Source organism: Leuciscus leuciscus (genome assembly GCF_965113295.1).
Source record: "Leuciscus leuciscus genome assembly, chromosome: 23".
Classification (NCBI taxonomy): domain Eukaryota; kingdom Metazoa; phylum Chordata; class Actinopteri; order Cypriniformes; family Leuciscidae; genus Leuciscus; species Leuciscus leuciscus.
In genome coordinates, this window is record NC_138747.1 from 1,398,575 (window position 1) to 1,422,770 (window position 24,196).

Genomic DNA, 24,196 nt, shown 5'->3' on the forward strand with positions numbered 1-24,196 from the left:
GGACGACGCACCGGACTCGTATCTCTCACGGAGGAGCGGAAGCATGAAGGAGGAGCGACGACAGGGAAGAGCGAGAGAGAGGACAGGCCTGGACTTATGTTGTGGTTTTTATGTTTTATTGTGTGACAGCAGTCGTCCGTGAGGGGTCTTTCTTTTACTTTTGTTTTGTTGTTGATTTATTTGATGTCATTAAAGTCTTTAAATGTTTGCCTGTTCCCGCCTCCTTCTTCCTTCCCGGGTTTCTGCACCAGTGTAACGCAGTTCGTTGTTATGGGAAGAAGGAGGCGGGAACCGGCGAACATTTAAAGACTTTAATGACATAAAATAAATGTGTGTGTGTGTGAGAGAGAGAGAGAGTAACAAATCCCTCATACCTCTGTATGGAATTTGGTGTGTGTGTGTGTGTGTGTGTGTGTGTGAGAGAGAGAGAGAACCTGTATTTGTATTTGTATTTATTTATTTTTTGTAGTGTTTGAGTAAAGGGTGTCAGTCTTTCATAATCAACTGTTGTTGTGGACTATAGACTGGAGAAGTATTTGTTCTCAAGTTAAACATACAAATATTTTCTTTAAGACTGTTCATAGCTTTCTTAAACACAAGAACTAAAAGGTAACACTAGAACTCAAGACACTGTCTGAACAATGACATAATGTGTTTATACAAGCGGCTCGGGGTTCAGTCTCAGTCTGTGAATCAGCGGCTCGGGGTTCAGTCTCAGTCTGTGAATCAGCGGCTCGGGGTTCAGTCTCAGTCTGTGAATCAGCGGCTCGGGGTTCAGTCTCAGTCTGTGAATCAGTGGCTCGGGGTTCAGTCTCAGTCTGTGAATCAGCGGCTCGGGGTTCAGTCTCAGTCTGTGAATCAGCGGCTCGGGGTTCAGTCTCAGTCTGTGAATCAGCGGCTCGGGGTTCAGTCTCAGTCTGTGAATCAGTGGCTCGGGGTTCAGTCTCAGTCTGTGAATCAGCGGCTCGGGGTTCAGTCTCAGTCTGTGAATCAGCGGCTCGGGGTTCAGTCTCAGTCTGTGAATCAGCGGCTCGGGGTTCAGTCTCAGTCTGTGAATCAGTGGCTCGGGGTTCAGTCTCAGTCTGTGAATCAGCGGCTCGGGGTTCAGTCTCAGTCTGTGAATCAGTGGCTCGGGGTTCAGTCTCAGTCTGTGAATCAGCGGCTCGGGGTTCAGTCTCAGTCTGTGAATCAGCGGCTCGGGGTTCAGTCTCAGTCTGTGAATCAGTGGCTCGGGGTTCAGTCTCAGTCTGTGAATCAGCGGCTCGGGGTTCAGTCTCAGTCTGTGAATCAGCGGCTCGGGGTTCAGTCTCAGTCTGTGAATCAGTGGCTCGGGGTTCAGTCTCAGTCTGTGAATCAGCGGCTCGGGGTTCAGTCTCAGTCTGTGAATCAGCGGCTCGGGGTTCAGTCTCAGTCTGTGAATCAGCGGCTCGGGGTTCAGTCTCAGTCTGTGAATCAGCGGCTCGGGGTTCAGTCTCAGTCTGTGAATCAGCGGCTCGGGGTTCAGTCTCAGTCTGTGAATCAGCGGCTCGGGGTTCAGTCTCAGTCTGTGAATCAGAGGCTCGGGGTTCAGTCTCAGTCTGTGAATCAGAGGCTCGGGGTTCAGTCTCAGTCTGTGAATCAGCGGCTCGGGGTTCAGTCTCAGTCTGTGAATCAGTGGCTCGGGGTTCAGTCTCAGTCTGTGAATCACTGGCTCGGGGTTCAGTCTCAGTCTGTGAATCAGCGGCTCGGGGTTCAGTCTCAGTCTGTGAATCAGCGGCTCGGGGTTCAGTCTCAGTCTGTGAATCAGCGGCTCGGGGTTCAGTCTCAGTCTGTGAATCAGCGGCTCGGGGTTCAGTCTCAGTCTGTGAATCAGCGGCTCGGGGTTCAGTCTCAGTCTGTGAATCAGCGGCTCGGGGTTCAGTCTCAGTCTGTGAATCAGTGGCTCGGGGTTCAGTCTCAGTCTGTGAATCAGCGGCTCGGGGTTCAGTCTCAGTCTGTGAATCAGTGGCTCGGGGTTCAGTCTCAGTCTGTGAATCAGCGGCTCGGGGTTCAGTCTCAGTCTGTGAATCAGAGGCTCGTACTTACAGAACAACAGGCTGAGAACAAGGAAGTAATGCAGGAAGTTTTATTAATAATCTCTGTCATAGAGGAAATTAAACTGACTCAAAATAAAGTAGTCTAAAACAAATTATTTCTTCCTTCCTTCATTTGTTCTCTTTTTTCTTTCTTCATTTGTTTTTTCTTTCTTCATTCTTTCTTTCTTTCCTTCCTTCCTTTTCTTACTTAGTTTGTTCTTTCCATCCTTCCATCATTTGTTCTTTCTTACTTTCATTAGTTCATTCATTTGTTCTTCCTTCCTTTCATCTTTCTTTCTTTACTTCATTCATTCACTTGTTCTTTCCTTCATTTGTTCTTTCTTTCCTTACTTCATTCGTTCATTTGTTTGTTCTTCATTCCTTCGTTCTTTCTTTCTTTACTTCATTCTTTCTTTCCTTCCTTTCTTCCTTTCTTCCTTTATTTTTTCTTTCTTTCCTTCCTTCCTTTTCTTTCTTTCTTTAATTTCTTTCTTTACTTCATTCTTTCTTACCTTCCTTTCTTCCTTCCTTCCTTTATTTTTTCTTTTCTTCCTTTTCTTACTTTCTTTCATTTCTTTCTTTACTTCGTATGCATGTTCTTTCTTTCTTTTTGCCTTCATTCATTCATTTGTTTGTTCTTTTTTCCTTCCTTCCTTTGTTATTTCTTTCTTTACTTCATTCTTTCTTTCTTTCATTTATTCACTTGTTCTTCATTCCTTCCTTCCTTAATTTGTTCTTTTTTCTTTATTTTTTCCTTCATTCGTTTGTTTTTCCTTTCTTCATTCTTTCTTTCTTTCCTTCATTCATTCATTTGTTTGTTCTTTCTTTCTTTACTTTATTCTTTCTTTCTTTCTTCATTCTTTCTTTCTTTCCTTCATTCATTCATTCATTTGTTTGTTCTTTCTTTCTTTCTTTCTTTCTTTCTTTCTTTCTTTCTTTCTTTCTTTCTTTCTTTCTTTCTCTGACGCAGATGCTTTATCTATTGAATGCGTTTTCTTTAAGTAACTCGTGATGAGCAGCTTTGCTTCTTATCACACAATGCAAAAGTCACTTCATACATTTATGTTTATGACCGAGTCAAGTATTAAACCCTCTGCATGTATGAATCAGCCTTTCATCTGGAATCACCCGTGTATGAACTTGCGTTCGTCCACTCATGAGAACACACACTATTTGTGTCCCTGCGTTTGAAATGTCACCCGAAACGATTCATTTGACCAATTTGTGTAATCCAATCAGCGTATGATGACATTAACATGCAGCCGCTGCTCATTTCCCGCAGATTCAGAGCTATTTTTAAAGCGTCTGACGTTTTTAGAGCTTGTTTGTCTGCCTGATTAACCTGTTTATGCATTTGTTTAAGTAAAGTCAGATGGCTTATATACAATCTTTCATATACACGCGTGATAAAACATCTGACCATCTGTTGTCGAGATTTTTCCTCCTTATCATGAGTTTGCAGAACAAACAAACAGCCTGCACCAAAACATTTGTTATTATTTAAACTAGGTTAATGTTATGAATAAATACATAAACAGATTATGTTTTTTTGCAGTCGAGTGTGTCATTATTTGCACGGGCTGCAAGAAGAGCATGTTTTGAATCAGGGATGGAAATTAACTTTTTTGTCCACCGGCCACTGTGGCTGGTGGATTTCAAAATCTACCAGCCACTCAATGTTTTTACCAGCCACTTTCTTGTTTTTAACCGACAATGTGTAACTGCATGTGAAAATTAATACTACAAGATCTACAATACTTAAGCAGTTTATTTAATCTCAAGTCTCAATGAAATACTGACATTTTCTCTTTCTCTCTTATATATATTTCTCTTTTTTACCTGGATGTGGCATTTGAATGATTCGTGGTCTTTTATGGCTTCCAGTTTTAGGTTTTTAGTCCCAACAATTTACTAGGGCTGGGCGATATGGACCAAAAGTCATATCCCGATTATTTAGGCTGAATATCGATATACGATATATATCCCGATATTTTTTCCGCAAAGTGAGAGCAAATGTTCAGTCAAAGTCAAAGCCAAATATGACATGTCACAAGTAGTTTTATTGAAACCGGCTATTTCCACACACACAAGTACTGTCCCCCTTTACTTAACATAAATTGTGGGAATATGACTAATAGTAAAGACTAGTACTAATAAATAAACATTAGGCCTATGCTAAAGCTATTAAATAGCAGTCCCAAACTAGTTTTTGTTAATACAATGTTGGTATGAGCCACTAGAGTCATTTAAAAATATAAAAAATAACACAAAGAAAAATAAAGTGGCATTTTTGGGGTTAATATGGAAACGACAGTTGCCATGGTGAATACACAATATTAACAATAACTGTTAATGAACCATGGAAACTGCTCCTGGTGAACAGAATGAAAATCATACCTGAATTACTTTTATTTTGTGTAATTTACAACGTAACGGCGTTGCATGCTCGTAGTTTCTTGTGCACTTTATATGCAGTGAGGCGATACACAGCGCGCGCCGCCGCATTTGCGCGTGCAATTGAAGAGTGTTCGCTCCGAGCACAGGATAACGGCTGACGTGACAGGACAAGAAAGTCCGTTTTTCTGAGGTGAAAGACTTTATTTCAGCGTACACTTATGTCCTCTAAAAGTGTCCGCCGTCTGTGTGAAACAGTATATTTTTATTTACCCGCCACGGTGGCCGGTAGGTGAAGCGAGTTTACCCGCCACAACACAAAATCACCCGCATTTGGCTGGTGGCGGGTGCTAATTTCCATCCCTGTTTTGAATTTCCCCTGTATTATGTTATTATATTAACTGAACGTCTGTGAGAGATTCAAAGTAAAGCAGGATTTAATCACACTCTCTCTGTGTCTGTATGCAAATGAAGACTGAAATTATTCAGTATCTATGAATCCTGTTCGTCACGCCTGTGAGTTGAGATGGTGGGTGGAGTTATATATGGAAGTGGTTGTGGCTATGTGGATGAGTTGGGTGTGGCTATGTGGATGAGGTGGGTGTGGCTATGTGGATGAGGTGGGTGTGGCTATGTGGATGAGTTGGGTGTGGCTATGTGGATGAGGTGGGTGTGGCTATGTGGATGAGGTGGGTGTGGCTATGTGGATGAGGTGGGTGTGGCTATGTGGATGAGGTGAGTGTGGCTATGTGGGTGAGGTGGGTGTGGCTATGCGGATGAGGTGGGTGTGGCTATGTGGGTGAGGTGGGTGTGGCTATGCGGACGAGGTGGGTGTGGCTATGTGGATGAGGTGGGTGTGGCTATGTGGGTGAGGTGGGTGTGGCTATGTGGATGAGGTGGGTGTGGCTATGTGGATTAGGTGGGTGTTGTTATGCGGATGAGGTGGGTGTAGCTATGCGGATGAGGTGGGTGTAGCTATGCGGATGAGGTGGGTGTAGCTATGCGGATGAGGTCATGTGGGTAAAAAGACTGACTAGTTGCTCAGTTTTTACTTTAGTGATAAAGAATTAATACAATCCTTTGTCAGAATTGAGGAACAAATCGGAACTGAAATGTGTTACACTCATAGACCATTAATTAAAATGTTATTAAATATATTAAATATGCTTTATTACCAATATATGCTATAACCTCGAGCACGAGCAGATTATAACAAGCACAACCCTTTTAGACCATGCACCGGGAGCGGCGGCCATTTTTCCCGTCGTTAAACTAGCAAACTAAACGCGCTTAGATCGTTAAAATAGGGCCCATTGCGTGTGACTCACGGATCTCGTCTTCCGTGTGTCTGCTGTGGAAGTGGTTTGATGTTTGCATGGCTTGAGTGTGTGTTCGGGGTCTGAATGATGTGACTCTTCCGATGAACATGGGCACAACGTCGTGTTTCTGCAGGTCTTTTTCCAACCACAGACGCTGATGGGTTTAAAATAAGTAGTTCACCTCAAACCTCATTGTTTAGTCTCTCACATTTGGGTGGATTATTGATTTTAAAGTAACAGATACAGGGCATGTAATCTGGTCACAGATCTGCCAAATGTTCTCACTTTAGACAGGTGTTAAATTTGTGTTAAAAAACAGACGGCCGTTTTCTCAGAGCAACAGGAAGAAAAGCACACTGTCAGGTGTCTGTTACATCTCTGGGCTTTGATTAGACACTGAGTTATTTTAGTTCTCTTGATTCTTTTTGGTCCCAAACAAGAAAATGATTCATTTCGACCTGATTCGCTTCACATCCACACCTAAAGACACGGAACACAAAACACATGGTTTTTTTTTGGCGACGGAACATATAAAGCAATGCTGTGTGCATTAAATGCACTTGTTGGTATTTTTGTCCTGTTGAAGATCTCGTGAAGAGCTTATAAAGTGTGTAAAGGAGTCAAAAGAGCGGCAGGAATCCCTCCGTCACACACACACACACACACACACACACACACACACACACACACACACACACACACACACACACACACACACACACACACACACACAGATCTGCTGCAAAATGTCGGCCTGTATAGAACTGTGACGGGCAATGAGAGAGAAAAAAGATGTGCTGGAGCTGTTTATCTCGCGCCATCACGTCCTGTTTTTGGCTTGTTTGCTTTCTAATAATTGTCACTGAAATTAATTCTATAAATGACCATTCTATTTGAATATATATATACACACATGATTTCTTATAATTTCATGAGAAATTAAAAAGCTTATATAATTATGTATTTATATATTTTTTGCCTTTGGTTGTATAATATTTATTATTCGCTATACACTCGCTAGGAATGTTTTTTCTTCCTGGAAGTTTTGCATTTGGTGAGCTTATAAAATATTAAAACTCAGTTGAATCAATATTTGGTGTACAGTTATTTAATTATGCCATCCAGTATCATGGACTCGCTCTCTCTTGTTTCGTTCAAACGCAGATGCCGCCATTTTGCATCTATTGTTTTGTGCACTGTTGGATTATGAGGTACAAACAAGCACGATTTTAAAACAGTTTAATCTGAAATTAATATCTCTGATCTCCATAATTATTGATGTGGTGAAATGCTGTGTAATAAGTGTTATGACTGTATACCGTCTCTCTTAAATGTCCGTCTAGTTTGATCTCGCCGCTGAAACTGCTCTCTCCGCGGAAGCTCTGAGTTTATAGACCTAATAAAATATTTAGACTCAGATCAATATTTCGTGTCTAATTATTTACTGATGTGGAAGTAGCGTCGGGATAATATACATCCAGCCGGTTGTTATCTCAGAATAAACCCCTTCAGGTGTGTGTGTGTGTGTGTGTGTGTGTGTTTTCTCTCAGAATAAACCCCTTCAGGTGTGTGTGTGTGTGTGTGTGTGTGTGTTTTCTCTCAGAATAAACCCCTTCAGGTGTGTGTGTGTGTTATCTCAGAATAAACCCCTTCAGGTGTGTGTGTGTGTGTGTGTGTGTGTGTGTGTGTGTTATCTCAGAATAAACCCCCTTCAGGTGTGTGTGTGTGTGTGTGTGTGCTATCTCAGAATAAACCCCCTTCAGGTGTGTGTGTGTGTGTGTGTGTGTGTTATCTCAGAATAAACCCCTTCAGGTGTGTGTGTGTGTGTGTGTGTGTGTGTGTGTGTGTGTGTGTGTGTTATCTCAGAATAAACCCCCTTCAGGTGTGTGTGTGTGTGTGCTATCTCAGAATAAACCCCTTCAGGTGTGTGTGTGTGTGTGTGTGTGTGTGTGTGTGTGTGTGTGTGTTATCTCAGAATAAACCCCTTCAGGTGTGTGTGTGTGTGTGTGTGTTATCTCAGAATAAACCCCTTCAGGTGTGTGTGTGTGTGTGTGTGCTATCTCAGAATAAACCCCTTCAGGTGTGTGTCTGTGTCTGTGTCTGTTATCTCAGAATAAACCCCCTTCAGGTGTGTGTGTGTGTGTGTGTGTGTGTGTGTGTGTGTGTGTGTGTGTGTGTGTGTGTGTGTGTGTGTGTGTGTGTGTGTGTGTGTGTGTGTGTGTGATCTCAGAATAAACCCCTTCAGGTGTGTGTGTGTGTGTGTGTGTGTGTGTTATCTCAGAATAAACCCCCTTCAGGTGTGTGTGTGTGTGTGTGTTATCTCAGAATAAACCCCCTTCAGGTGTGTGTGTTATCTCAGAATAAACCCCTTCAGGTGTGTGTGTGTGTGTGTGTGTGTGTTATCTAAGAATAAACCCCTTCAGGTGTGTGTGTGTGTGTGTGTGTGTGTGTGTGTGTGTGTGTGTGTGTTATCGATTTTATCATCACTGCATTGGTTACCTATAAAGCTCCGTATTAATTATAAGATATTGCTACTGACTTATAAAGCCCTAAACGGCTTAGCTCCAGTCTATTTAACGGATCTTCTATCACCCTATAATCCATTGCGCTCTTTAAGATCACTAAATTCAAAGCTTTTGGTCATACCTAGGATATCCAGAACCACCAAAGGAGGGAGAGCATTTTCACATTTGGCTCCAAAACTCTGGAATAGTCTTCCTGATACTGTTCGTTGCTCAGACTCGCTCTCCCAGTTTAAAACTAGATTAAAGTCGCATCTCTTCAGCCAGGCATTCATATAATATTTTTAATCTTACAGTTCAAACTACAATCCGGCCTCTAGCTCATAAATGCCAGAGGAGAACTGGCCCCCGACTGAGCCTGGGTTCTCCCAAGGTTTTTTTTTCTCCATTAGGTCACCTGATGGAGTTTTAGGACACCATTAGGTCACTTGATGGAGTTTTAGGACACCATTAGGTCACTTGATGGAGTTTTAGGACACCATTAGGTCACCTGATGGAGTTTTAGGACACCATTAGGTCACTTGATGGAGTTTTTCGGTTCCTTGCCACTGTTGTCTTTGGCTCGCTCAGTTGGGGATATTTTGGGGATATTTAATTTAATTTTATCAATCAATAAATTCCTCTTGAAACAAACTTTGTTGTATTATTTTAATTTAATACTGTGAAGCTGCTTTGATACAATCTGTATTGTGAAAAGCGCTATACAAATAAACTTGACTTGACTTGACTTGACTTATCTAATAAACCCCTTCAGGCTGATGTAAGACCTGATGCCTCTGTCGGGTTTACTCTGAGAGAACAACCGGTGGATGTACATTATCCCCTTACTTATAATTAATTATTTTATATTAAATTATTTTATTTTTATATTGTATATTTACACTGTTAAATGTGTCTTCAGCCGTTTCTTGAAAATGATCTGCCCAACTCTTCTCATCTGCTGAGTCCGTTTTCAAGAAACGGCTGAAGACACATCTTTTTCGGCAACACTTGATCCATTAATACTAATAACTTTCTCTTCTATTCTCTTCTAAATCTATCTATCTATATATATAAAAAGTACATATACTGCATTAGATTAAACTGGGAAGGGTCATAACACTTACATATTGTTGTCCTATTGTTAGTTTCACTGCTTCTATTGTTCTCACTTGTAAGTCGCTTTGGATAAAGGTGTCTGCTAAATGAATAAATGTGAATATTAATTTAATATTTCCACTTTAATGTTTTTGCTTACAGTTCAATAAACAAGAAGTTAAAGTTAAAGTCCCTCAGTTGTAAAAATCCAGCTTTTAACGTTGTTTATGTGTCTATATGGTGTTTTTAATATGCTTTAACACAAACCATGTGTAAGTTCATAAGTCGACAGCATTGCTGAGTATTTCCTCCTTAAAACTGCAGTGAACCAAAGACAGTCTCAAACACACGCTTTGAAATCGCTGGTGTTTCTGACGTCACAAACTACCTTGTAACCAATCAGATCAACGTGTGATCGTCAACCAGTGGATCTCTGAGCTGAGTGAGTGGAGGCGGGGCTCATTTGCATATTCATAGAACCGCGCATACTAAATGAGGCAAGGGTGTCGAGTTACATTTAAGATATTTTAAGTCATTTTTTCAAGATAAAAATGTTTAATATGTCATTTTGGAGTTTTAAGGGATACAATTATTGACTACAGGGAGACTTTAATGTCAAGCAGTTAGAAACGTTTATTTCATGGTTTTAGTCCAGTTTCAGTTCATTATAATAACCCTTGTTGAGAGTGAATCAGTGGGACGTTCTTCATGTTCTCGATGTGAATGTGAGACCGAACGCATCGAGGTGCCAGTTCTGCAGTGAGAGATCAAGCCGTTTGTCTGTTGATCTCTGTGGTCGGCAAACATTCGGGAGTTTTGCAAAACAGAAAATGGAAAGAGAGTTTGATGCCTGCAAAAATGAAGCTGCACATGCAGATGCACGTGTGGTTTCGGAGTCACATGCTTCTGGCACTGCACATGTTCTGTTTCTACATGCACTAATGTTTTAATCTGAAAAGTTAAATCACATGATCCAAGAAAAATGTATTGTTTATTAATATGACTGACTAAATGTACAACTATTGGCCGATCGCAGAATAATCACAGTCACACGATCTGATGAACTCAGAAACACTTGATGGGAAAATCTGCGAACGTCTAATGCCGTTTTTAGCACATTGAGATCTGAGTTCTTCATTAATTAAAGGTTTTGATCATTTTTTATTAATCTTTAGATGAAGAGGTCGGTAAGATTTTTTTATTTTTTTATTTATTTTTATTTATTTATTTTTATTAGATTTTCAATTTTTGACAATAAACATGGCAAAAGGAAACACAACAAACAACAACACATCTACCAATCCCTCCCACCCCACCCCGCGGTCTCTTTATAATGGGATACAAAATGGACAGATAAGTCTACAGAAAAACAGTCACAGGAATGATAAAAACATTTATAAAAACAATAAAAAATAAGAATTGAAAATAAAGAAATGGGATAAAGTGTTGAAGTGTTCAAACTGAGTCCTGAACATTGCTTTGCGCAATATACTTGGAGACCTTATAAGAGGTCGGTAAGATTTTTTTAATGTTTTTGAAAGAGTCTCTTCTGCTCACCAAGGCATTTATTTGATAAAAAATTGTCTATGTGAATATATAGTAAAGTGTAATTTATTCCTGTGATCAAAGCTGAATTTTCAGCATCATTACTCCAGTCTTCAGTGTCACATGATCCTTCAGAAATCACTCTAATATGATGATTTGCTGCTCAAGAAACATTTATGATTATTATCAGTGTTGAAAACAGTCGTGCTGATTAATGTTTTTTGTGGAAACGTTGATGCATTTTCTTTCTCAGGATTTTTTTATAAATTGAACAGCATTTATTTGAAACAGAAATTTTGTATAACATTATAAATGTATTTTTTTGTGTGTGTGTGTGTGTGTGTGATGGGTAGGTTTAGGGTCGGGTTAGTGTGTGTGTGTGTGATGGGTAGGTTTAGGGGTCAGGTTAGTGTGTGTGTGTGTGTGTGTGTGTGTGTGTGTGATGGGTAGGTTTAGAGGTTTGTGTGTGTGTGATGGGTAGGTTTAGGATCGGGTTAGTGTGTGTGTGTGTGATGGGTAGGTTTAGGGTCGGGTTAGTGTGTGTGTGTAATTGGGTAGGTTTAGGTGTTGGGTTATTGTGTGTGTGTGTGATGGGTAGGTTTGGGGTCGGGTTAGTGTGTGTGTGTGTGTGTGTGTGTGTGTGTGTAATTGGGTAGGTTTAGGGGTAGGGTTAGTGTGTGTGTGTGTGTGTGTGTGTGTGTGTGTGATGGGTAGGTTTAGAGGTTTGTGTGTGTGTGATGGGTAGGTTTAGGATCGGGTTAGTGTGTGTGTGTGTGTGATGGGTAGGTTTAGGGTCGGGTTAGTGTGTGTGTGTGTAATTGGGTAGGTTTAGGTGTCAGGTTATTGTGTGTGTGTGTGATGGGTAGGTTTAGGGTCGGGTTAGTGTGTGTGTGTGTGTGTGTGTGTGTGTGTGTGTGTGTGATGGGTAGGTTTAGGGGTCGGGTTAGTGTGTGTGTGTGTGTGTGTGTGTGTGTGTGTGTGTGTGTGTGTGGTGGGTAGGTTTAGTGTAAAAGGAGAGAATATACAGTTTGTACAGTATAAACACCATTACGTCAATGGAGAGTCTCCACAAAGATAGCGAACCAGACATTTAAATTTTTTTCATTAAGTGTTTTGTTTTTTATTTTAAAAATGATTTATTTAGTATTGTTTGGCATGTGTGTGCTCTACTACGGATGTCTGAATGAACACACGTGGTGTCTCTCGTCTCTCCTGCAGGATAACGGCTCGGAGACTCATCGCATCGCTCCGTCTCCTGTCGTCCACGTCCGGGGACTGTGTGAGTCTGTGGTGGAGGCTGATCTGGTCGAGTCCTTGGAGAAGTTCGGAAACATCTGGTAAAATTATGGTTTAGTTCTCATGTTCCAGTAGTGCTGGGCGGTAAACTGGTTCATACCGAATATCGGTGTTTATTTTGGTTATGATATGGATTTTTAATAAACCGGTGTATGTTGGGAACGCGGCGTGACACTGTGAGAGGGTCTTACACTGTTCACTGGTGATGCTCAGATGTGTGTGTGTTACTAAGTGAAGATGGATACTTTAAACTATAACTGATAGCTGTCAAATTATATTACAGTGTTTTGGTTCGCAGCGCTTCTGGGTTGTACGTCAGAACGGAGGCTCACTATTGGCCGACGCTGGTCATGTGTGTGATGGTGGCCAATAGTGAGCCTCCGTTCTGACGTACAACCCAGAAGCGCTGCGCTGTTACACTGCGCTGAAATAACATCTAAACTTTTCTAAAGACAGTCAGTTCACTTCAGATACATTCATTTAAAAATAACTTTGCAACGTGCAGTGCTCGTGTTTACTCAACGATGTACCACAGATGTGAGGTTGACAGGCGTAGGCACTTATGGAAGCAACGGTTCCTGTGTTTGAGGCGTTTCTCCTTTCTGAATCACAACGAGCCTCTTTTCTAAAGTCACATTCACACCCACAGATGCTCACAGAGGATCATGGGAACAGCATTTCTATGATTTAATTTAGAAATTATTAATTTATTACACTTTTAATAAGCAGATGTGGGACATTAGCGTGTGTTTGATCTAAGGGTGTAAGATTTTGACCCAAAAAATTATATCTCGATATTTTCTGGGATTTTGTCGATAACGATAATTAGATGATATTTTGCTGAGTGTGTGTTTATTGTGTCGGTATCTTGGCAGGTTTAGGACTGACTCTTTAAGTTTTTGATATTCTTCATATTCTGTGCGGTGGTCTGTTCACAGCAGTGACAGAAATCATCTTTTCCAAGTTTGAAATTATTTTTACCTTTTATGGGTATTTTTACCTTTTTAAAGCTATTTTTTTTAACCTAATTATATGTATGTTGTTTCAAATTCTTACATTTAATCAATAAATTCAATTAGAATAATAATACACCATAAGGCTGTTAACAATCAAATGAAATCAGTATCAACAAAATTCATCGTTGCGATCTAAAGTTGCATTTACAGACTTTTACATTGGCATTTACATTTTAGTGCAGAGGGACATGAATGTGTTTAACCTGCAGTTACAAATGTATTAATAATCTTTTGATGTTTTAGACATGGAATATATATTAAATTATTTTCAATTGAAAAGATACGTTTAATGTGAAACTGATATCCACCAGTAGGTGGCGGCGGCTAGTAGGGGTGGGCAAAAAAATCGATTCACATATGAATCGCGATTCAAACGTTACCGATTCAAAATCGATTCATAGAATTCCAAAAATCGATTCTTGTTTTTTTTTTTTTTTTTTTTTTTTTTATATACATTTTTTGGTATTGTCCTGAAATGAGTTTAGCTTGCCATTCCCATAGATGGCGCTGCATCGAATTCACACTTACGCCTGCACACTCTTGTCATAGCCAAAAGAAGAAGTGCAGCAGAAGCGAAGCGGAGCAGAAGGAAGGCTGGCTGGCTGGCTTTGTGGCGTGTCTGTTTTTATTTCGGCTCCCATGTTAACAGGTTAGAGCTTGCACACAGCCTGCGTGACACGCGTGTCTCAGGTGTGGCCCGAGTCGTGCGGAAAACGTGTGCATGCTAGAAATAGAACCGACGCCTATTTTTCTCGCGACACGCAAGCGTGTTGGAAGCGTTTCCAGGCAAAATAGAATGTTTATATGTCATTTTGACACGAATATTCATATTAATAAATGACATTTTGATGTTTGAAAGTCTAGGTTTTGACATAAATGCAGATATAATGTAGGCTTATTGTATTTTTTTTTAATCGATTTTCAAAAATTGCACCTGTCAATACAGAACGAAATATTCTGTAGCCTATTTTGCCGTCAATAGCCTACTCCTTAAACTACATTTAGCAGTATTGTTTGTTTAATCTGACTACAGCACTTTAAAGCTAAATGTAAAAAAAAAAAAAAAAAAAGTATTTAAGTTTTAATTTAAACTTGAATTAAATGTATTCGAAAGCTGGCCAAAGCTTGGCACTTTGCACTGTTTAGTTGCAAAAGTTTTTATGAAGACAAAGTAATATCAAACTTCATTTAATTTGTTATTTATTTTCTTTTAAATTGTATGTCTACTGCAATCACACAGGAAAAAGTCAACTACATTTACATACTGTGAATCGTTTTTTGAATCGAGAATCGTTTTTGAATCGAAAATCGATTTTGAATCGAATCTTGAGTCTAAAAATCGGTATCGAATCGAATCGTGAAATTTTCTGAATCGTGCACCCCTAGCGGCTAGTCACTGTTACTGAGCGAATCATTGAGTCATTCATTTATTCCACTCGTTCAAACGGCGGATCATTTCAGGAACGAAGGAACGATTGAATCATTAATTCAAACGATTCGTTCGATCACACATCGTTAAAACAACAAGTATGATATTATCGTAGACGACATATATATCGCACATCCTTAGACCTGAACTACATTAGGAAAGACACGGATCAAATGAAGATGAACAGGAAGTCTCTCTCTCTCTCTCTCTCTCTCTCTCTCTATCTCTCTCTCTCTATCTCTCTCTCTCTTTCTCTCTCTCTCATTCTCTCTCTCTCTCTCTCTTTCTCTCTCTCTCTCTCTCTCTCTCTCTCTCTCCTTCTCTCTCTCTCTCTCTCTCTCTCTCTCTCTCTCTCTCTCCAGGCACAAATCAAGGTCATATGAGTGTATTTATAGTCACTATGAGCATCTCATGACCACAGAATGCTGTGATGTGCTCCTCCATCTACGACTGTTTTAAACATCTCTGCAGATTTGATTCGTTCGTTTCGTTCAAGTTCTTCAGTGTTCGTTCTGTAGACGTCTTGTCTGATGCTGTTTTTGTGCAGTTAAACACTGCTGTATATTTGTCAAATGAACCGATCATTAGTGATGCAGCGAAGGGAATTTTCTACCGAAGCCAAAATATTAATGTTTTTACTCCAATTTGTTGTTGAAATAGAAATATTTTTATTATAAATAAATATTATATATGTTTTCATTAAATTTATTCGAACATGCATTCATTTTATGAAGACAACAGCAGTTTAAGTAAAATTAACGAGTAAGTTACTGGCAATGCCAAAATGGCTTTTATTGTTTGCATTTTGTGATAAATTGAGAGAATTTGAAAGCTGAGACTTTGTTTCATATCAAAAGTATCAAAGCACAAAGCCTATTGTGATTACTGGATGGACGGCGCTACAAATAGTGTTTAGTGGAAAATTATTTATTAGTGAAACATTGAAATCTCGGCCCTCCAAAACCATGTAAAAAAACATAAAAATAATAAAATTACAAAAGCACAACAAAATGACTAAAATTGCACTAAAATGAACATGTGAAAATGATAAAAACTAATAATAATAAAAAAAAAGCTAAATCTGAAATAAACTGCCAAAAGCGCATAATGAAATGCTCAAGACTGAATGTGAGATACAGCTGTCCTGAAGGCCTCCTCTCGTGTCCCGCAGTTACGTGATGATGATGCCGTTCAAGCGTCAGGCTCTGGTGGAGTTCGAGGAGGCTCAGAGTGCCGACCGGTGTGTGTCGTGTGGCTCCCAGGAGCCCGTGTACATCGCGGGCCAGCAGGCCTTCTTCAACTACTCCACCAGCAAACGCATCACGCGGCCCACCAACGCCGACGACCCCAACAGCGGGAACAAGGTCCTGCTGCTGTCCATCCAGAACCCGCTCTACCCCATCACTACGGTAAAACACTTATCACTACTGTAAAACACTTCTCACTACTTCTCACTACGGTAAAACACTTACCGCTACCGTAAAACACTTCTAACTACTTCTCACTACGGTAAAACAATCATCGCTACCGTAAAACACTTCTCACTACCGTAAAACACTTCTCACTACCGTAAAACACTTCTCACTACCGTAAAACACTTCTAACTACCGTAAAACACTTCTCACTACGGTAAAACAATCATCGCTACCGTAAAACACTTCTCACTACCGTAAAACACTTCTCACTACCGTAAAACACTTCTAACTACGGTAAAACACTTATCACTACCGTAAAACACTTCTAACTACTTATCACTACGGTAAAACACTTATCACTACTTATCACTACGGTAAAACACTTATCACTACGGTAAAACACTTATCACTACTTATCACTACGGTAAAACACTTATCACTATTTATCACAACGGTAAAACACTTATCGCTACCGTAAAACACTTCTCACTACTTCTCACTATGGTAAAACACTTATCGCTACCGTAAAACACTTCTCACTACTTCTCACTACCGTAAAACACTTCTCACTACTTCTCACTACCGTAAAACACTTATTGCTACCGTAAAACACTTCTCACTACCGTAAAACAATTCTCACTACTTCTCACTACGGTAAAACACTTATCTCTACCGTAAAACACTTCTCACTACCGTAAAACACTTCTCACTACTTCTCACTATGGTAAAACACTTATCGCTACCGTAAAACACTTCTCACTACCGTAAAACACTTCTCACTACTTCTCACTATGGTAAAACACTTATCGCTACCGTAAAACACTTCTCACTACTTCTCACTACGGTAAAACACTTATCGCTACCGTAAAACACTTCTCACTACTTCTCACTACGGTAAAACACTTCTCACTACGGTAAAACACTTATCGCTACCGTAAAACACTTCTCACTACTTCTCACTACGGTAAAACACTTATCACTACCGTAAAACACTTCTCACTACTTCTCACTACGTTAAAACACTTATCGCTACCGTGAAACACTTCTCACCACGGTAAAACACTTCTCACTACGGTAAAACACCTCTCACTACGGTAAAACACTTCATTTTAAGCATGTCACATGACCCGCTCTGATTGACTGCTCTGAACGGATTCTCCTCTTCATCTTGTAGGATGTTTTGTACACAGTCTGTAATCCTATCGGAAATGTGCTGCGGATCGTCATCTTTAAGAGGAACGGAATCCAGGCCATGGTGGAATATCCTTTGTTGTGCGTGTGTGTGTGTGTGTGTGTGATATGTGTATTACACTGGTATTAAAACGTGAACGTGATTCATGAGGACATTTCCTGAGTCCTTGTTTTTCAAATGACTTTAAAAACCTACTAAACAGTGTTTTGATAAAAATGTAAAAATTATTAGAATGTTTTGTGCTGATATTGCACTACCATTCATCTTCTCCATAGAGGAACTGATTTTTCCTGATGAAGAACTACGAGGCTGTTAATCGATGGCATAAGCACATTACAATTTTTTTTATTTTTTTTTTATTGTGTTCAACAGTGGAATTCTCAGTGGAACAATAATACATGATTATTCTGCAGAGAAATCTCCACCAATCAGAGAACTGAAACAAGCAAATCACTCCAAATGAACTCTTTAGCTCCGCCCACTCTCGTGAAGCACTGCCAATGACCAATCGAGTCTCTATTAAATATTTGCATGCATAATTTGTGTATTTTGCAATAGTTGTTATTTATATATATAATTTAAAAAAAATTTTTTAATTAATTATTATAATTAAACATTTGTTTATTTAAATATTATTTAATTTAGAATTTTTATATATATATATATATATATATATATATATATATATATATATATTAAACCTAAATTAAATTATATTTAAATAAAAAAAATTATTAGTAAATATTTTTGTAAATTTAAGAGATCCAAGAACTGAATGTTTTACAGGATTCATTGATTATTAAATATATATATATATATATATATATATATATATATATATATATATATATATATATATGTATATATATGTATATATATAAAAATATGCATGCTTTTTTAAGGTTTTATTAATTTACATTACTTTTTAGAATATTTATCTAATATATATATATATATATATATATAAATATATTATATTATATTATATATCATAAAATATTCCTGTATCCAAACTTCTGCTTTTCTCACGTTTACACGTGTTTGACCTGCTGAAGTGAAGCGTCAGCCGTCTTAATGCTCTCATATGTGGTGTCAAACACGCTTTCACAGTTTCACGAGTGTGAGCTGACGTCACCTGTGAGTGTGTGTGTGTGTGTGTGTGTGTGTATCTGAAGTGTGTGTTTGAGTCTCAGCTGTGTGATTCCTTGACGCCCGTCACGTTTGAGTCCATCCAGAACGCCCAGAAGGCCAAAGCTGCCCTGAACGGGGCCGACATCTACGCCGGCTGCTGCACGCTGAAAATCGAATACGCTCGGGTAAATGTGCAGCGTTCACACTCACACACACTCACTCACACACACACACCGCTGGAGCTAACACACATGCAGTGGCGTTGTGCTCTCTCATTCTAGCCCTCACGCCTCAACGTCATCAGAAACGACAACGACAGCTGGGATTATACCAAACCCTTCCTGCTGAGACGAGGTACGTGTGTGTGTGTGTGTGTGTGTGTGTGTGTGTGTGTGTGTGAGAGTGCGAGTGAGAGAGTGAGTGTGTGTGTGTGTGTGTGTGAGTTAGAGAGAGAGTGTGTGTGTGTGTGTGAGTTAGAGAGAGAGTGTGCGTGTGAGTGAGTGAGTGGGTGTGTGTGTGTGTGTGTGCGTGAGAGAGTGTGTGTGAGTTAGAGAGAGTGTGTGAGTGAGTGTGTGAGTTAGAGAGTGTGTGTGAGTTAGAGAGAGAGTGTTCGTGTGTGTGAGCGTGTGTGTGTGAGAGAGAGAGAGAGAGAGAGAGAGAGAGTGAGTGTGTGTGTGTATGTGTGTGTGAGAGAGAGAGTGTTCGTGTGTGCGAGAGAGAGAGAGAGAGAGTGTTCGTGTGTGTGAGCGTGTGTGTGTGTGAGAGAGAGAGAGAGTGTGAGTATGTGTGTTTGAGAGAGAGAGAGAGAGTGTGAGTATGAGTGTGTATAGTGATGTGTAGTTATCTTCTAGTCATTGATTAGCATATTCTGTCTTGATAATCCATAAATCGTGTTCAGGGGGCGGGGTTTATGTAAATTTAGGGTTGGTGATGTCACTAACCCGGGAGGAATGTGGTGTAGTCTCTACCAGCCGTTTGTTGTAGTTCTTAAAAAACTATTTCTTTAAAAGCAAATCTCTCCCTTTGCTTTGAACTTTGAGCGTTGTAACTTTGCAGATGTTGTTTATGATCAAACAGCAACATTACACACTAACTAAAGTTAGAAAAGTCAAATCATAATCAACCACCCCTTTAATGTGGCGCTTTACGTCTTTAGCGAGAGAGAGATAGAAGTAAATCTATTTTAGAAACGGTTTCTATTTTTCTGTGACGTCGCGCTGGAACAACAAACACAAAGTGTGGCGATGATAATCTCAGGTGCTGTTTATGTACTTTATTTAATGTTAAAAGCGTGTCATGTGACTCTGAATATCATTTAGTGCTCCAGCTTTGTGGCTGTAAAAGCAACAGTGGATAATTCACCTCAGATCTTGAAATTAAGCAAATGGAAACAAGAACGTTCAAACTGAGAACAAACTAGTGTATTATTTGACAAAGATTGTTTTAGTAACTCAGTCTATGTATTTTAATAATGTTTAAATGGTGTAATATTTGTGAATTTGATTATGCAGCTGCTTATCCATTTTCTTGCGAGTGCCGTCAGGATTACTCTCTGGAGCCGCGAGACTCCGCCCACACACTGTTCTGATTGGCTGACTCTACCCACACACTATTCTGATTGGCTGACTCTACCCACACACTGTTCTGATTGGCTGACTCTACCCACACACTGTTCTGATTGGCTGACTCCGCCCACACGCTGTTCTGATTGGCTGTGGGTTTTGATTGATTTTGACGCATCTCGCAGTCAAGTCGCGTCTAGTGTGGACACAGTGTAAGTGTGACGAGGCTCCTGGGTGATCTAGATCTCTGTAATTAGAAAAGCATGGGTCGTTTGATGTTCGTATTGAGAATGAGATCTTCATCATGTGATTTCTCTGTATTCACTGTAAAGAATATTGTCGGTTTAACTTAAAAAAGTAAGTTTCCAGGTTGCCTTAAAATTTTGAAAGTTTGTTGAAATTAAAAATGTGAGTTAATACAATGAAGGAGATTGGTTTAATAAATAGAAACTCAAAATATGATGTTATCTGAACCACATTAATTATCTAAGTTGATTTGACAAAAGATAAAAAGTTGTGATAACGAATCATGAAAATATTTTTTTTACAGTGTGTAGACGATGTTGAGACACACGTGCTCTCGTTTACTCTCATGAGAAATGCCAGAGATTTGGTGTGCGGTGTTCAGTGGTGACCTCTGACCTCTGTTTGTTTTTATGCTGAAGAATCTCTTTATTTATCTTTCGGAAACTGAAGTAAGATCTTGGGCCGTATCTTGCACCCATTGCACGCATGTCTCATTCCTATTTCTCACCCGACACACAGCGGACTTTTCCCTCCACAGACACACGTCTGTAAATTAGGGAATGAACTTGCGCTCCCGGGGGCGGTTCAGCGAAAAGAGGAGGCGTGTTCCGGGGCAAACGTTCCCTGGTGCTATTTTGCAGTTTCAGAAAACAATTCCACCACTGACCAGGAAAAACCACGTCTAAAGTCAGTGGAGTGTTATTCAGATGCTATTTTAAGGGCGCATGCTTGGCCATAATGTAGCGTGTGCACAACACACACACACTTTGCTTCTCTCATCTACACACACGCAGCAGTTCACATTTTTGCAAACCATACATTATTACAAGGAAAAATATTCCACACGAGGGAAATCTTTGTGGTGTCCATGAAGATGTGAAAAATAGGCATAAATCCAGCTTACACATTTACCCAAATTATCATACGCCTTTTTAACCGAAGCTAATCTGGGTGTGTTTCTCCATCCCCAATGTCACTTCTCTGTGTTTTACGGCCCTGACGAGAACGTCGGTCTCCTCGACTGTGAACCGCTCCTGGCAAATCCGCCGTTATAATAGCAATCCGCCATGGAACAAGCGCGTCTGCTCTTAAAGGGAATGTGAGATGACGCTCTGATTGGTTTATTTCACCTTACGCCCAAACCACACCTATGAGTAATGAAGCTACTTCAGACCAACACATTTTAGATTTGCATCGAGCGCAAGAGTCATTTATCCCGCCGGTATAATAGCAACAGCGCCCGAGATCCGCCCACAAAGTTACTTGTGTTTTGCGTTTGATACTTGCGTTTCAGAGCGTTATAATAGGGCCCATTGTCTCGTTGTTTTGCTGTGTCAGATGTGGGTGTGTGAAGGATTCGTGTCGTTGAAGGACGAGCGTCTCGTGTTTTAGCAGCTCGAACTCCCACATCATCTGCAGTTGTGGGAGGTTGGTGTGTGTGGGAGGTTGGTGTGTGTGAGAGTGTGTGTGTGTTATCAGTGCAGAACAGCAGCGTTCAGACATCGATCGGCACGAGACCGAAGTGCAGCTCAGCGTTTCTCTGTTCATTATGGACTGGAGATTAGAGCCTCTGCTGGAATATGAAGACGTTCATCACAGAATATTAATGATTAATGAACGAGTGTGTTAAACATCTCCTGTTTCTCTAGACTCTCCCTCAGCATTTCTGTTCTGAATCCACGTGTGTTTCATCATCCATGCACCATCAGCTCATGATGTACAGTCAAACCAAAGATTATTCAGACACCAGATATGATTTTTGATATATTTTCACTAGTGTGATCAGGACACTATAGTTCATTATGTCAATGAGGAGAGCCAAATAAAGTAAACTGTGACATATCACACCCAATAATTCTTCATTCAGTGACTACCAGTGACAATTTGGGACTAAAAGGGATTCATAACTTTGATCTGATCATGTTTAGCTTCAGTGTTTTGTCTTTAATTGCTAATGCTCTTTTTACACACAGACTGAACAAAATGAAGCATTGCTTGGTGATTGGTTGAGCTAAACTGGTATTATCTAATTGTGTAGTTACATTTAACAGCTGACAGATATTCAACATAATTCATGTGTGAGACAGTCTAACAGAAGGACGGACAAAACCAGTCAAATATCAACTGAGTTCGTCATATTTTATTACCATTTTCTAAACTATAGCGAATACACTGAGATAATGTGAGACATGTTGAAGATGTCTGAGTAAATGTGTGTTTTGACTGAATCAGTGTGTGTTGAGGAAGTGTGTTGTGCTGATGGTTGAAGGTCACATTGAGCTGAAGACGAGCGCTAGCTGCTCATTTAGCGGTGATTAGCATAGCTGTGTGTGTGACGCTGATAGAGGAACGCTTCCTCATTTCTGTCCACAAACACTCGGTGTCAAACGCATCCACACACACACACACACACACACACACACACATGACGTGCTTGTGTTTCTCCTCGCTCGTGTGTGTGTTCTAGTGTGTCTGAGAGCGAGTCTTTAACTCTGTCTTGTTTAAAGCGCCTCTGAGTATTCACTGGTTTGAAGGTTTGATTGTGTGTTTCTGCTTCATCTAAAGAGGATTATGTTTGACTGCAGCCTCATCTCTCCCGCATGTTTCGCTAGCATTATGAAAACATTATTTCTGGATTATTAAACACCGGACAAGTTTGAAACAACGTTCTGTGTGTGTGTGTGTTTGAGTGAGTGAGTGGGTGTTTTTGAGTGAGTGAGTGTGTGTGTGTGTTTGAGTGAGTGAGTGTGTGTGTTTGATTGTGTGTGTGTGCTTGTGTTAGAGTGTGTGTGTGCTTGTGTTTGAGTGTGTGTGTGTGTGTGTGTGTGTGTGTGTGTGTGTGTGTGTGTGTGCTTGAGAGTGTGTGAGTGCGCGTGTGTATGTTTGTGTGTGTTTGAGTGACTGTGTGTGTTTGTGTTTGAGTGTGTGTGTTTGAGTGAGTGTGCTTTAGAGCAGGGGTTCCCAAACTTTTCCATGACAAGGCCCCCCAAATACCACTAGGTTCTGGCCAAGGCCCCCCTTTTGCAGGATGTGTTATTGAACCCATCGACAATACTATGGCAAATGTAGAAATAAATAAATAAAACATCTAGGTGAACATCAGATTATGTGATGGTGTTTGATACCAGCCAATCAGAAAGATTATAGAGATGAACCTATTACAATTTTCAAGGCCAATTCCGATTTGTCATTGAGTTTGACCTGCCAATACAGATTTTAGCCGATTCTGATTTAATTTTTTTAATTCACACAAATATTTATTTTCTATATATATATTTTTTATAAAACACCACTTTTATCCAAACTGATTAATAAAAACAAGTTTAAATGGGTACATTTTCTATAAATATTTTTGAGTCTTCATTTTCTTGAAGCCTGCTGAAGTTCTTGTTTAAACACACTATACATGCAAATTATGTGCATTTTTGGTACTTTTTGTGTGAAATCATATTTATTTTGTCCATCAAAAGTGTGCTTTCACTTTAATTGAGCGTGAGCAGCGCAGCAGAAATAGACTCGGCGCCGGAACCCTCCGCTTCACTACTGCTCACAGCACGCGACGCTCCTGCTTGACGCTCACGCGCTGCTCCTGCTCGCGGTGTGAATGCACTCACTGAACATGCACGGTGAAAAAAAATTGCGCTACTCACGCGCCGCTCGCGGTCTGAAACGGCCGTAATTCACAAGGTTTCCTACATGTGCGTTCTGTGTGCACGTGTGATGCTGATGTTACGCGATGTTAATCATGCGGCGCCCGAGTGCATTTGAATCGGCATTATGTCAGACTGAAACTCACGTGAAAATCTGCCAATTCTGGTCACCAGCCGATCAATCAGTTAATCTCTAAAAGATTAGCATTAAAAGTATAATGTTCAGATAGGCTATGCAACAAATTATTAAAATGTTATTTTAAAACAATACTCATAATAACACTTTTTTTTTTCCAACTTGCTGCGGCCCCCCTGGCGCCCCCTGGCGGCCCCCAGTTTGAAAACCCC

At 40.1% G+C, this 24,196-nt stretch overlaps 1 protein-coding gene and 1 long non-coding RNA gene across 2 annotated transcripts in view; one reads left to right on the forward strand and one right to left on the reverse strand.

Annotated features, from left to right (window-relative positions):
- The window catches only part of hnrnpll (heterogeneous nuclear ribonucleoprotein L like), a 48,052-nt gene that overhangs the window by 13,411 nt on the left and 10,445 nt on the right, over nucleotides 1-24,196 (forward strand). Inside the window, exons 2-6 of the mRNA XM_082155880.1 lie at nucleotides 12,130-12,248; nucleotides 15,824-16,061; nucleotides 17,242-17,327; nucleotides 18,479-18,575; nucleotides 18,672-18,744. Coding sequence (XP_082012006.1) covers nucleotides 12,130-12,248; nucleotides 15,824-16,061; nucleotides 17,242-17,327; nucleotides 18,479-18,575; nucleotides 18,672-18,744 — 613 coding nt within the window. The remainder of the gene's footprint in view (nucleotides 1-12,129; nucleotides 12,249-15,823; nucleotides 16,062-17,241; nucleotides 17,328-18,478; nucleotides 18,576-18,671; nucleotides 18,745-24,196) is intronic.
- LOC309488043 lies at nucleotides 7,897-8,641 on the reverse strand. The gene is made up of 2 exons (XR_014201991.1): nucleotides 8,509-8,641; nucleotides 7,897-8,274 (listed from the first exon to the last, which is right to left on the reverse strand). It is a non-coding gene; the product is annotated as an uncharacterized lncRNA (long non-coding RNA).